At 40.4% G+C, this 12,643-nt stretch overlaps 1 protein-coding gene across 8 annotated transcripts in view; it reads right to left on the bottom strand.

Moving 5' to 3' along the window:
- The window catches only part of FRY (FRY microtubule binding protein), a 345,429-nt gene that overhangs the window by 136,436 nt on the left and 196,350 nt on the right, over window positions 1-12,643 (bottom strand). For all 8 annotated transcript variants that reach the window (XM_032593499.1, XM_030308908.1, XM_032593559.1 and 5 more), the window contains 3 exons: window positions 7,837-7,940; window positions 7,255-7,363; window positions 5,253-5,339 (listed from right to left, as the gene is read on the bottom strand). In XM_032593499.1, coding sequence (XP_032449390.1) covers window positions 5,253-5,339; window positions 7,255-7,363; window positions 7,837-7,940 — 300 coding nt within the window. The remainder of the gene's footprint in view (window positions 1-5,252; window positions 5,340-7,254; window positions 7,364-7,836; window positions 7,941-12,643) is intronic.

Below are 12,643 nucleotides of genomic sequence, written 5' to 3'. Positions count from 1 at the left end.
TATATATACCACATCTTCTTTATCCATTCATCCATCGATGGACATTTGGGCTCTTTCCATACTTTGGCTACTGTTGATAGTGCTGCTATAAACATTGGGGTGCATGCCCCCCTTCAAAACAGCATACCTGTATCCCTTGGATAAATACCTAGTAATGCAATTGTTGGGTCACAGGGTAGTTCTATTTTTAATTTTTTGAGGAACCTCCATACTGTTTTCCAGAGTGGCTGCACCAGCTCACATTCCCACCAACAATGCAAAAGAGATCCTCTTTCTCCACATCCTCACCAACATCTGCTGTTGCCTGAGTTGTTAATGCGAGCCATTCTGACAGGTGTAAGGTGGTATCTCATTGTGGTTTTGATTTGTATTTCCCTGATCATGAGTGAAGCTGAGCAGTTTTTCATGTGTCGGTTGGCCATCTGGATGTCTTCTTTGGAGAAGTGTCTATTCCTATCTTTTGCCCATTTCTTCACTGGATTACTTGTTTTCTGGGTGTTGAGTTTGTTAAGTCTTTATAGATTTTGGATACTAGCCCTTTATCTGATATGTCATTTGAAAATATCTTCTCCCATTCTGTTGGTTGCCTTTTAGTTTTGCTGATTGTTTCCTTCTCTGTGCAGAAGCTTTTTATTTTGATGAGGTCCCAATAGTTCAGTTTTGCTTTTGTTTCCCTTGCCTCTGGAGACATGTTGAGTAAGAAGTTGCTGTGGCCAAGATCAAAGAGGTTTTTGCCTGCTTTCTCCTCGAGGATTTTGGTGGCTTCCTGTCTTACATTTAGGTCTTTCATCCATTTTGACTTTATTTTGCGTATGGGGTAAGAAAGTGGTCCAGGTTCATTTTTCTGCATGTCGCTGTCCAGTTTTCCCAGCACCACTTGCTGAAGAGACTGTCTTTATTCCATTGGATATTGTTTCCTGCTTTGTCTTTCCTGCTGGCCATATGTTTGTGGGTCCATTTCTGGGTTCTCTATTCAGTTCCACTGATCTGAGAGTCCGTTCTTGTACCAGTCCCATACTGTCTTGATAATTACAGCTTTGTAGTATAGCTTGAAGTCTGGGATTGTGATGCCTCCTGCTTTGGTTTTCTTTTTCAAGATTGCTTTGGCTATTCAGGGTCTTTTCTTGTTCCGTACAAATTTTAGGATTGTTTGTTCTAGCTCCGTGAAAAATGCTGGTGTTATTATGATAGGGATTGCATTGACTATGTAGATTGCTTTGGGTAGTATCGACATTTTAACAATATTTGTTCTTCCTATCCAGGAGCATGGAATCTTTTTCCATTTTTTTTGTGTCTTTTTCAATTTCTTTCATTAGGTTTCTATAGTTTTCAGTGTATAGATTTTTCACCTCTTTGGTTAGATTTATTCCTAGGTATTTTATGGTTTTTGGTGCAATTGTAAATGGGATCGATTCCTTGATTTCTTTCTGTTGCTTCATTGTTGGTGTATAGGAATGCAACCAATTTCTGTGCATTGATTTTATATCCTGCAACTTTTCTGAATCCATGGATCAGTTCTAGTAGTCTTTTGGTGGAATCTTTTGGGTTTTCCATATAGAGTATCATGTCATCTGTGAAGAGTGAAAGTTTGACCTCCTCCTGGCTGATTTGGATGCCTTTTATTTCTTTGTGTTGTCTGATTGCTGAGGCTAAGACTTCCAATACTATGTTGAATGACAGTGGTGAGAGTGGACATCCCTGTCTTGTTCCTGGCCTGAGGGGGAAAGCTCTCAGTTTTTCCCCGTTGAAGATATCAGCGTTTGGTCGTTCATAAATGGCTTTTATGATCTTGAGGTATGATCCTTCTATCCCTACTTTCTTGAGGCTTTTTATCAAGAAAGGATGCTGTATTTTGTCAAATGCTTTTTCTGCATCTATTGAGAGGATCATGTGGTTCTTGTCCTTTCTTTCATTGATGTGATGAAGCACATTAATTGTTTTGTGGATATTGAACCAGCCTTACATCCCAGGTATAAATCCCACTTGGTCGTGGTGAATAATTTTTTTAATGTATTGTTGGATCTGGTTGGCTAATATCTTGTTGAGGATTTTTGCATTCATGTTCATCAGGGAAATTGGTCTGTAGTTCTCCTTTTTAGTGGGGTCTCTGTCTGGTTTTGGAATCAAGGTCATGCTGGCTTCATAGAAAGAGTTTGGAAGTTTTCCTTCCATTTCTATTTTTTGGAACAGCTTCAAGAGAATAGGTGTTAACTCTTCCTTAAATGTTTGGTAGAATTCCCCTGGAAAGCCATCTGGCCTTGCGCTCTTGGTTTTTGGAGATTTTTGATTACTAATTTGACTTCTTTACTGGTTATGGGTCTGTTCAAATTTTCCATGTCTTCTTGTTTCAGTTTTGGTAGTGTATATGTTTCTAGGAATTAGTCCATTTCTTCCAGATTGCTCATTTTATTGGCGTATAATGGCTCATAATATTCTCTTATTATTGTTTTTATTTCTGCTGTGTTGGTTGTGATCTCTCCTCTTTCATTCTTGATTTTATTTGGGTCCTTTCCTTTTTCTTTTTGATCAAACTGGCTAATGGTTTATCAATTTTGTTAATTCTTTCAAAGAACCAGCTTCTGGTTTCATTGATTTGTTCTACTGATATTTTTGGTTTCAATAGCATTGATTTCTGCTCTAATCTATATAATTTCCTGTCTTCTGCTGGTTTTGGTTTTGGCTGTTCTTTAAGGTATAAGGTTAGGTTGTGTATCTGAGATATTTCTTCCTTCTTTAGGAAGGCCTGGATTGCTATATATTTCCCTCTTATGACCGCCTTTGCTGTGTCCCAGAGGTAACATTGTTCGGTTTCTAATTGTTCATTACCATAATATAGAAATACATTGATTTTATATATTTATCTTTTTTTTTTTTTTTTTTTTTTAGTAGGCTCCTTCCCAACTTGGGGCTTGAACTCATGGCCCTGAGATCAAGAATCTCAAGCTCTACCAAATGAACCAGCCAGGTGCCCCTCTATATTTATCTTGTATCCTACAAACTTTCTAAAAAATTTTTAAAATTATTTTTATTTTTGAGAGGCAGAGCGTAAGTTGGGGTGGGGCAGAGAGAGAGACACAGAATCTGAAGCAGGCTCCAGGCTCTGAACTGTCCGCACAGAGCTCAATGCAGGGCCTGAACCCACGAATGGTGAGATCATGACCTGAGCCAAAGTTCGACACTCAACCGACTGAGCCACCCAGGCACCCCTATCCTACAAACTGTCTAAAATAATGTATTAGCTAAGCCGATTTTCTGTAGAGTCTTTGGTAGTTTCTACATATGCAATCATGTTGTCTGTGAATAAAAAGAGTTTTGTTTCTTCATTTCCAATCCTTATGCCTTTTATTTCTTCTTTTTGTCTCTGGTGCTGGCTAGGACATCCAGTTACATGTTATTTCAGGTCATGACAAAAATTAGAGAAATGGATGACCTAGAAACTTCTCACAGATGAGTAAGTTCTTATGATGATGAAGATGCATATAGAAGCCATCTCAGTCTGAACTAAAATGGGACACTTATCTGGAAATTATTGGACTGTTGAGTGGTGATGCACTATAAACTTCGTAGTAAGATAATCATTTACATCTCTAGGCACTGTTCCACAAGCTATTTCCAAAATATGATTTAAGACACAATTTGAATACATTTCTTGGGCAACTGTGACCTACAACATATTTTATCAAGTGTGACATCTACTTTATAGACTATCCTCATCCTTGTGTGTGCTATTGAGTGAGATCACAGATATGCCTTTAAGCTTCTAATCACCAACTAGTGATAAACTCTTCCATAACCATATAAGCTCAGGAGAAATGGAAGAAGATACTCAAATGTCTTTTTGTAGTTTTAAAAATTAAAAACCCCATAATTCCAATTGTTCTGCACAAAGAGGTTAACCAATTATTCATTGAGTGAGGAGTCTGAGGAAAGAATAAAGGGTAAATTTTATACATGGTGATGATGATGGTAGCTTTCAGTATGTTCTTTTTAGACTAATAACCTGGTAATTCTGAGGGCTGTTAAAGCCGTGACTCCTGAGAAGTGAAAAATATTTTGAGAAACTTCCCAGCAGGAGAAGACTCTTTACCTAGGGTTCTGGGCCCCATTCTAGCCCAAATGTTCTGGATTGGCATCAACTCTGTCCCTCTTCCCTTTACCCTGGCTGTGAAGACTGTGATGTCATTAGACACAAGACAAAAACTCCCATTTTGGGGCTTCTCCAGCTGTCCCTAGACACATGGCAACCTTAGCACAAAGAAGAGAATACAGGCTGTGGAACCAGGAGATGTGGTTCCTTTTGCTATTAACCAGCTGCTGATTTCGAGCCTCTGTCCTTACTGACAGAATGAAGGAGCCAGACAAAATAGTACAGTGATGATACGAACATTCTTTTTTAAAAAAACTCCTATGGTGGGTTGTTTTTTTTTTTTTTTTGGTTTTGTTTTGTTGCTTAAGAGCTTGTAATGTCACAGTATCACAACCATTCTATGAGTGATCTAGAAAAGTATTTTGTTCATTTTCCTGGCAAAAAAAGCTGAAGCTCAGAGATAAATGTCTTAGAGCTAGTTTAAGTGTTAAGGCCTGTGTCAAGGGGCAAATCCAATACTGTTGCCTTCTGGTTTAGCGTTCTTTCTACAGTGTTCTTTCTACAGTATCATAGGGAAAAGACTGCAAAGAGGCACCCTGCCAGGCACAGTTCTGTTGGCCACCAGTGTTCTTAAAGTTTAAACTGGGATGTGCTTCTCATTTGCATAGGTCACTCCAACCATGTGTTGTGCCCATCACTTTCAGGATCTGCCTGGCCCTTGAGTTGTGACGCTGCCACAGAAACACAGATCCATACATCACTCGATTTCATTCGATTCTAGTATTTTATTATCACATGCGTTCATTCTTCTCTGTTTCAACACTTCCCAGGACTCAACTTGTTCATCTGCGTCAAAACAGCTATAAGTACTGACTTGTCTAAAAGAAAACACCGTGACCTGTAGTGGCGAATTATCTTTCGGGGCAAGGTTTGCTCTATCATCCGAGCACAGAATATGGTGGCACATAAACTTGCTTTCATCCTAAGTCTGTTCACCCAAAACCTGACTCCTGAAATTCCATCATCTATGACTGTTAGTCAAATAAACATGGACAGAAAGAAACAGAAGACTTTTCAAGAGAATGGCCTTCGCCCTATTCCCCAAAGTCGCAAAGCAAAGGTACGGCTCGGTTAGAAGTACATAAAAGGATCATTTCATTCATACCTCTGGGTTGAGGCTGAAAGCTTTTGCTGGTTTTCCCACACAGAGAAAATCAAAAATAATTTCTTTCATGGCAAAATCTAAGCGTTCCTGTAGTGGAAAAGAGACAACAAAACAAAGATTTTAAAATACAAATTCAGTGTGAAGTGTCTATTTTCACTTTAGGCCACCAACAGGTGGTTGCTACAAGAAGCAAGATGCTGTTCAGTTTTATGCATCAAGAGAATCCCTGAAGGAAGACCATGCCCCTTAGAGCCTTGGGCGAAGCTGCCCGTTTTCATGTGATGTACAGAGATGCTTTTGTTATGTAAAATGTGGAATTTAGCCCCTAAAGCCTGGAATGACTAATGATAAAACAAAAAGCAAAAAACAAATCCCCCAAATGAAAAACCAAAACACTTGGAATGTCTGGGCTTAAATACAGTCTCAACACTTTCTGCTTGTAAAGCAAATGCTGATCACCTCTTGAAACTCAGTTTAAAATATATGTTTAAAAATACCACTGCAAAATGACCATCTTCTCCTATTCTCTAACGTTTCAACTCCTTGGGCTCATATTATAATGGACAATGTCTGAAAGCGAAATGAACAATCAACAAATAAGACATACTATGATTACGTAAGTGAGAAAGCAGAAGCCAGATTCTGATGGTTTGAGACAGTGGCTGCTATGATATGACTGGTTCATTTTAAACAATATTCTGGAATAAGCAAAACACATTCTCAGGCACGTGATAACTATATGCAAAAAATCACATTAATTCATCTGCCCAAAAAGCAAGAAACGTCTTTTCCCTAAGAGCAAATATGACAGAGGCATCTCATTATCCGAACACATAGAGAGATATTATACATTACTAGTCTGAAGTAACGACTGACCCTTACATCTTTATATCAATGTCAATTGTACTAATAGTATTTTCATGCCTATAACTTCCCTTTATCCACACAGCATTCTGAAGTACACTGGGCGAGCATTTCCCTCCACGTTTTATAGTTCATTTTACAGTTCAAGACACAGAAGAAAGACGCTCTCTGACTTGTTTAAGGGTAGAGAGCTGGCTTGTAGCAGAGGCTGAACTGGGATAATTATCTTTTCACATTGTTCTGTAAGTCACGAGGAAGTCGAAGTTGGGATATAACCATTTACCCACAAAGTGTGATTTAAAAAGTAAAAATCTTGGGTCTAAATAGTAAACTAAATACTAAAATCTATGTTTACCATTATTGGACCCAGTTTTTAAGGAAATTAGTACCTGTAAGTTCTTAGAAAAGTTCCTGGCAGGGGCGCCTGGGTGGCTCAGTTGGTGAAGCATCTGACTTCAGCTCAGGTCATGATCTCATGGCTCCTGAGTGCAAGCCCCCCATCAGGCTTTGTGCTGACTGCTCAGAGCCTGGAGCCTCCTTTGGATTCTGTGTTTTTGTCTGTCTCTGCCCCTTCCCTGCTCATGCTCATGCTCTGTCTCTCTCTCTCTCTCTCTCAAAAATAAATAAACATTAAAAAATTTAAAAAAAAGATCCTGGCAAAGAGTAAGTGCTTGATAAATTCTAATATTCCTATTCATGCTTCTTTCTCACGGGGTGAAAGAGCATTTTTCTTTACTCCTCAAATTTCACAAAGCAATCTTTTGATTTCCTCCAAACACCAGACTCTTGGCTTCCTCCTGACTTGCAGAATCCAGAGCAGAGCATCGGGACAAAACAGGCACTGGGAGTCAAGAGGCCCTTTTACTAATAGGTTCTATGGCCTTGGATGAGTCACTTAAACTCTCTCCGCTCCTTCATGTGACAGACGCTGAAAACACTTGACGTACCCATGGCACTATTTGTTTTGAAGAAAAAAAAAAAAAAAAGCTACGTGTGAAAACACTGACAACACCATCCTGCAAAGTCTTTCCACATAAGCTATTACTTCAGACTTTTCACCTGGTAGCACTTGCTAGGAAGGAGACTGGCTACTTGAAGGCAGTTAGATCATTCCCACTGCCAGAAGTTTCTCCATTACCTGGGCAATGAACTGGATGATTTTCACAAAGATGTTCAGAGGCATATCCCTTGGCACCACACCACGGGACCCTTTGGGGAAAAGTGTTGTGATGATGGTTATAAGACGGCTGAAAGATAGGGAGAAAAAAAGAGAACACAAGCAAGATTGGCTGAGCTCCAGTTCTGTAAGTGAAAATGGCAGATGTTTCATCTTATCTAAGTATCAGAGAGAATTCAGAAAAAGAAAACAAACCACTTCATCCCTTTTTCGTCAGCATAATTACTCTATCAAGTTCTTCTGCAAAACTAAGGGCAGTTGGAAGATTATAGCCGTGTGCTTTGTTAACATGGTGAATGCAACCTTGGCCGTGGAAGCTTGCCGTCCTAGTAGAGGCCGAAATTTCTGTAATGGCTGCTAAGCTACTAAGCAAAGACTGAAAATGTCCTTAGGACTTAGATCTTTTAGAAAGTGTCAACTTTGAATAGTTTTTACTTTGGTTAATACAGGTAGCAGTAAAACAAAACACCCTCTTTATTGGCTGAGTAATGGTTACAATTAACTCAGTGAGGTAGTTACCATTAACCCAAACCAGATCCTTACCTCTGAGTAGCTGTGTTGCTTTCACATTTAATTCGAATCATGTAAACCCAGAGTAATCTGTATAGAGATTCCAGTGCAACCCGAGCCATCTTGGGGTCTTTATTCTGCAACAGAAACCAGGATGTAAGATAGCATTAGATTTAAGATTTAATTAATATTAGGTGGTAAAAAAAAAAAAAGATTAAATGGTACTGTATGGAATGTATGGAGATTATTCTTTTCTGAATGGCTTAGAAATGCAGGGCCCCTACAAGGCACTGCATCATATGGGATTTATGGAGTATTTGCGTCGGGGTGTCCATTGTGTAAATAATCTATGAGGAGGGATCCAAATAGCCATGAGGGCAGGGCAGAGTGGTTCCGGGGGAAGTCATGTCATTCTCTCTTTTGCCAAGGTGAATACTTGAAATTGCCTTCTTCCTCCAGCCCTAGGGAACCTATATTCTCTAGCACTAAGAGAATAATTAATCTTTTCTTTCTAGTGTTGATTATGCCCTTGTAAACATTGTTTTTGTTTTGATTCCCCAAGTTCCCTACCCACCCCCACCCCCCCACTGCCTGAATCTAATTACCCACCAACATTTATTGAGATGAATGTGTACTAGGCACTGTGTTAGAACATGGGATATAGAGATAAAAGATAATCCCTTTCCCTAAGTTGTTTACAACCTCTGGAGGATGGGAGATGGATAAAAAGCAATCAACTCTAAGGCAGTAGAAAAAACTGGTAGGCACAGGAGCTAAAGAATGAAAACAGAAAGAAAGACAAGCTATGGCAAGCTCAAGGAAGGTCAGGAAAAATTTTCAGGGGCACATGAAAACGCAGATGAACTTTAATCCAATCATTTACTCATGTGTTCATTCAACAAACATTTGAGTGGCTACAGTGGGCCAGGTACTGTGCTTGGCACAATATGAAACTTTGCACGGTGTAAAAGGATGATGGGAAGGGAGAGCGTGTGAAAGCTAAGAGAGCTGAAGAAGACTGGTCATGTCTCACACCCTGGCAATAGTTTGTATTCCAGTGCCTAGGGCCAGATGAAGGAGCAGGGGCTGATGAGGGTTATGAGGAAGGCAAGGGTGATGTGTGGGACCCTGCATGCCAGGTTAACAAAGGGGACCAGGGTTCTCCTGATGGTGACAGGAAGCCACTAAGATCAAGGAGGCCACGGAAGAAGTCCCCACACCGTGGGGAAAGGAACAGAGGCAGGAGACCAACTGTGACAGAGCTGCTGGCTTCTGGGTAATAACAGGCCAGAGAGGAAGCAACGAATTCTTTCCTCACTGTCCTGTCTTAATCTAATCATATTCCTCTTGATTTAAAAATCATGCACTGGATAGTTTCCCTGATGCCTGTGGGATCCAGGTAACATTTCTTGGCGTAACTGACCAGTCAATATGTAGCTCTAATCTACCTTTTCTGCCTCCATCCTGCTTTTCCCCCACAAGCTTCCTCAACTGTGGCCAGGCCATGTTCATTCCATTTCCATGTCAAGAGTGGGTTCCTTCACCCCTTGCCCCTGCCTCCTTCTTTTCTATCAGGTGAACCCTACTCCTTCTCAGTCAACTTGAACATCCCCTCTTTTGTGCAGGCTTCTCTGTTCCTCCCCAGGGTCCTCAACCTCGTACCATTAAAGCTAATTATTCTGTCCTGAATGTCTTCTGACCTTCAAACAACCTCTAGCAAACGGTCTTGTTTAGATGTCGGAAAGGAAGGGGCATTATTTACTGTAATATCTTTTAGAATTCCTGCCATTCTTCAAGGGGTCGATAACTGTTTCCTAAACCGTGTTTAAATGTCACTTTTAACTGTCTTACAAGTTTTTTGCTCTTACGTTACTTCTCTTCCCTTATTTATTTATCTTGTCATAATTGTCCTAGCTGTTTTATTCTTAGTGTAGATAATTTGGTACTGATTTTTGTAGAATTCATAAGTGTTTAGACATAAAGTTTATTTTTAGGCTATTTATGTAAATAAATTTTATGGAAAAGACTATAGAGAGTAGTTTTTTAGATTTAGGAAAAGTGGATTTCTTACGTCAAATTTTTGGTGTGATCATTATTATAAACTTCTAAATTTCTACATGCATTTAGGTCTGTTTTTAGAATTTTATTAGTCTGTCCATTCATGTGCTAATACCACATTATTTTCAGTTTAACATGTGTTTTATTACTAGATTATACACCTGAAACTAATATTACACTGTATGTTCACTAACTGGAACTTTTCTAGCTCTAGGGAAAAAAAGGCTCCGACTTTTTTTTAAGGCCCCAACTTTTGTAAAGCATACATTTATATACAAAGGACAATTTTTTGCTTGTTTGATTTGCCTGTTTGGTTACATAAAGAAACTTTAAGTAAACGACTAAACTGTAAAGTTGCATTTAAAATATTCCATCATTAAAAAATTGGGGTTAGGGGCGCCTGGGTGGCGCAGTCGGTTAAGCGTCCGACTTCAGCCAGGTCACGATCTCGCGGTCCGTGAGTTCGAGCCCCGCGTCGGGCTCTGGGCTGATGGCTCAGAGCCTGGAGCCTGTTTCCGATTCTGTGCCTCCCTCTCTCTCTGCCCCTCCCCCGTTCATGCTCTGTCTCTCTCTGTCCCAAAAATAAAAAAAAATAAAAAAAAAAAAAATTGGGGTTATTGTGTTTTTCTAGATTTTTAAAATTTTTAATTTTTTTTTAAAGTTTACTTATTTATTTTGAGAGAGAGGGAGGGAGGAAGGGGGAGAGAGAGAGAGAGAGCAAGCATATAAGCAGAGGAGGGGCAAAGAGGATTCCAAGCAGCCTTCTTGCTGACACCACACAGAGCCCAATCTGGGACTCAAACTCATGAGCTGTGAGATCACAACCTGCACTGAAATCAGGAGTCGGACACTTAAGCGACTGAGCCACCCAGGCATCCCCTTCCTTAAGGGACTTCTAATCACCTCCTGGATGTCTCTGTTCCGTGATGTAGTACATGAGGGGGCCTTTGGCAATCTGGCTCCCCCATTACTACCTCCTAGGTTTGGTGCACACCATGTCATTATATCCCTTCTGCAATTTCCTAAATGCCTCAAATGCCTTCCTACCCCTGGTCTATTTGGAAAACTTCTATTCCCTGGAGAGATTCAGTTAGGTGTTATCTCCTCTGTTAAATCCTCTACTATTACAACAACTATTTCTCCTCCCCTGCCCCCCCACCCCCTGCAGAGAGACTGCCAAGTGCCTCTACCCTCTGCTTCCATAATGTTGTTCTACCCCTTTATGTTTCTTACCAGACTGTGAACTCCAGAATTTTGGTTTGTTCATTTTTGTGTCCTCAATGACTGCCATACAACAGGCTATCAGTAAACATCAATGTAAAAAAAGCAGACTGTGAGTAGTTGCAGAACAACTTGATGCATAAGCAAGATGTCTTTATCTAGAACCTATACAAGGAGGCAGTTTGAGACAGTGGCATAGAACCATCCTGAACTTACCTCCTCCTAAGGACACAACAAATCTATACTACATATGGAACAGTTCCCTCTGGAAAGAACCTGAGAACTAGCTGAACAGCTACTTTACAACAAAGGGTAAAAGAGCCACATCAGGACAGGTAGGAGAGGCAGATACATGGTCTTGACAAAAAAATCCTACCCTCAGAGTGGTGACCCACCACAGGGAGGGGTCTCATGAATAAGGAATTCCTCCCTGAGGAGCATGGAGTTTGTTTCCACATTAGCCACCCCATCCCTTGGGACCTGCATCAGAGAAATGAGCCCCCAAATGGGTCACTTGGAAAATGAACAGGGCTTATATCCACGAGAGCAATAGGGCGGGAGGGAAAGAGAGAGTTTCTGCTCTTAAAAGGCTCACACGCAGATTCACTCTCCCTGGGACCCAGTGAAAAAGCAGCAGTTAGAGAAGAGCCTAGACCATATGTGAAGAAGATAAAGTTGCTGATATTAAGGCACGTGTTAGAAGGGCAAAAGACTGTTGGGACTCTGCCTAGGGATGGAGGTGCTGGTGGGTGACATTTTTACCTTCTTTCTCTACCTTGCTGGTGCTGGCACTGGGAAGTACTATTTTTGCACTCACTCTAACCAACCAGTGGCAACTCCCATCCCCCATGCCACTGCTTTGGATTTGCACCTCTTGTGTTGCTCCTATAATGTCACCCCTGTGCCCCTTGACCTACCAAAGCCAGCATGCATGCACAGCCCACACAAGGGGATGCCCTTGAGTTTTAGGCTCTGGTGGCCAGGGGGATTGCATTTGTAGACGCTATGAGTCTTAAAAAACCAGAGAGACAGCTCCAGAGACAACCAAGAGCTAGGGCAAAGTTAAATATTAAGGTTCATTGCTTACATAGGGCCACCCCCTTAAGACTGGGTGAGATAGCTATTTTGCCTAACACATAGAAACAAACAGAGAGAGTCAAGCAAAATGAGGAAACAGAGGAATATATTCCCAACAAAAGAACAAGATAAAACCCAGGAGAAAAAAAAAAAAAAACTTTACTGAAATGGAGATACATAATTTGCCCGATAAGGAGTTAAAGTAATGGTCATAAAGATGCTCACTGAACTGAGGAGAAGAATGGATGCACACAGAAAGATTTCAACATAGAAGAAAAACAAGAAAAGATCAGAAAGTCCCAAACAGAAGTCACAGAGCTGAAGAACACAACTGACTGCACTAAAAAATATACTAAAAAGGTTTAACAGCAGGCTAGATGAGGCAGAAGGAAGAATCAGTGATCTGGGAGACAGGGCAGTAGAACTCACCCAAATAGAAAAGCAGAAAGAAAAAAAATAATTAAAAAAAAATAAAGATAGCTTA

This window comes from Lynx canadensis, chromosome A1, assembly GCF_007474595.2.
Source record: "Lynx canadensis isolate LIC74 chromosome A1, mLynCan4.pri.v2, whole genome shotgun sequence".
Taxonomy (NCBI): Eukaryota; Metazoa; Chordata; class Mammalia; order Carnivora; family Felidae; genus Lynx; species Lynx canadensis.
This window is presented reverse-complemented; position numbering and strand designations above follow the sequence as displayed.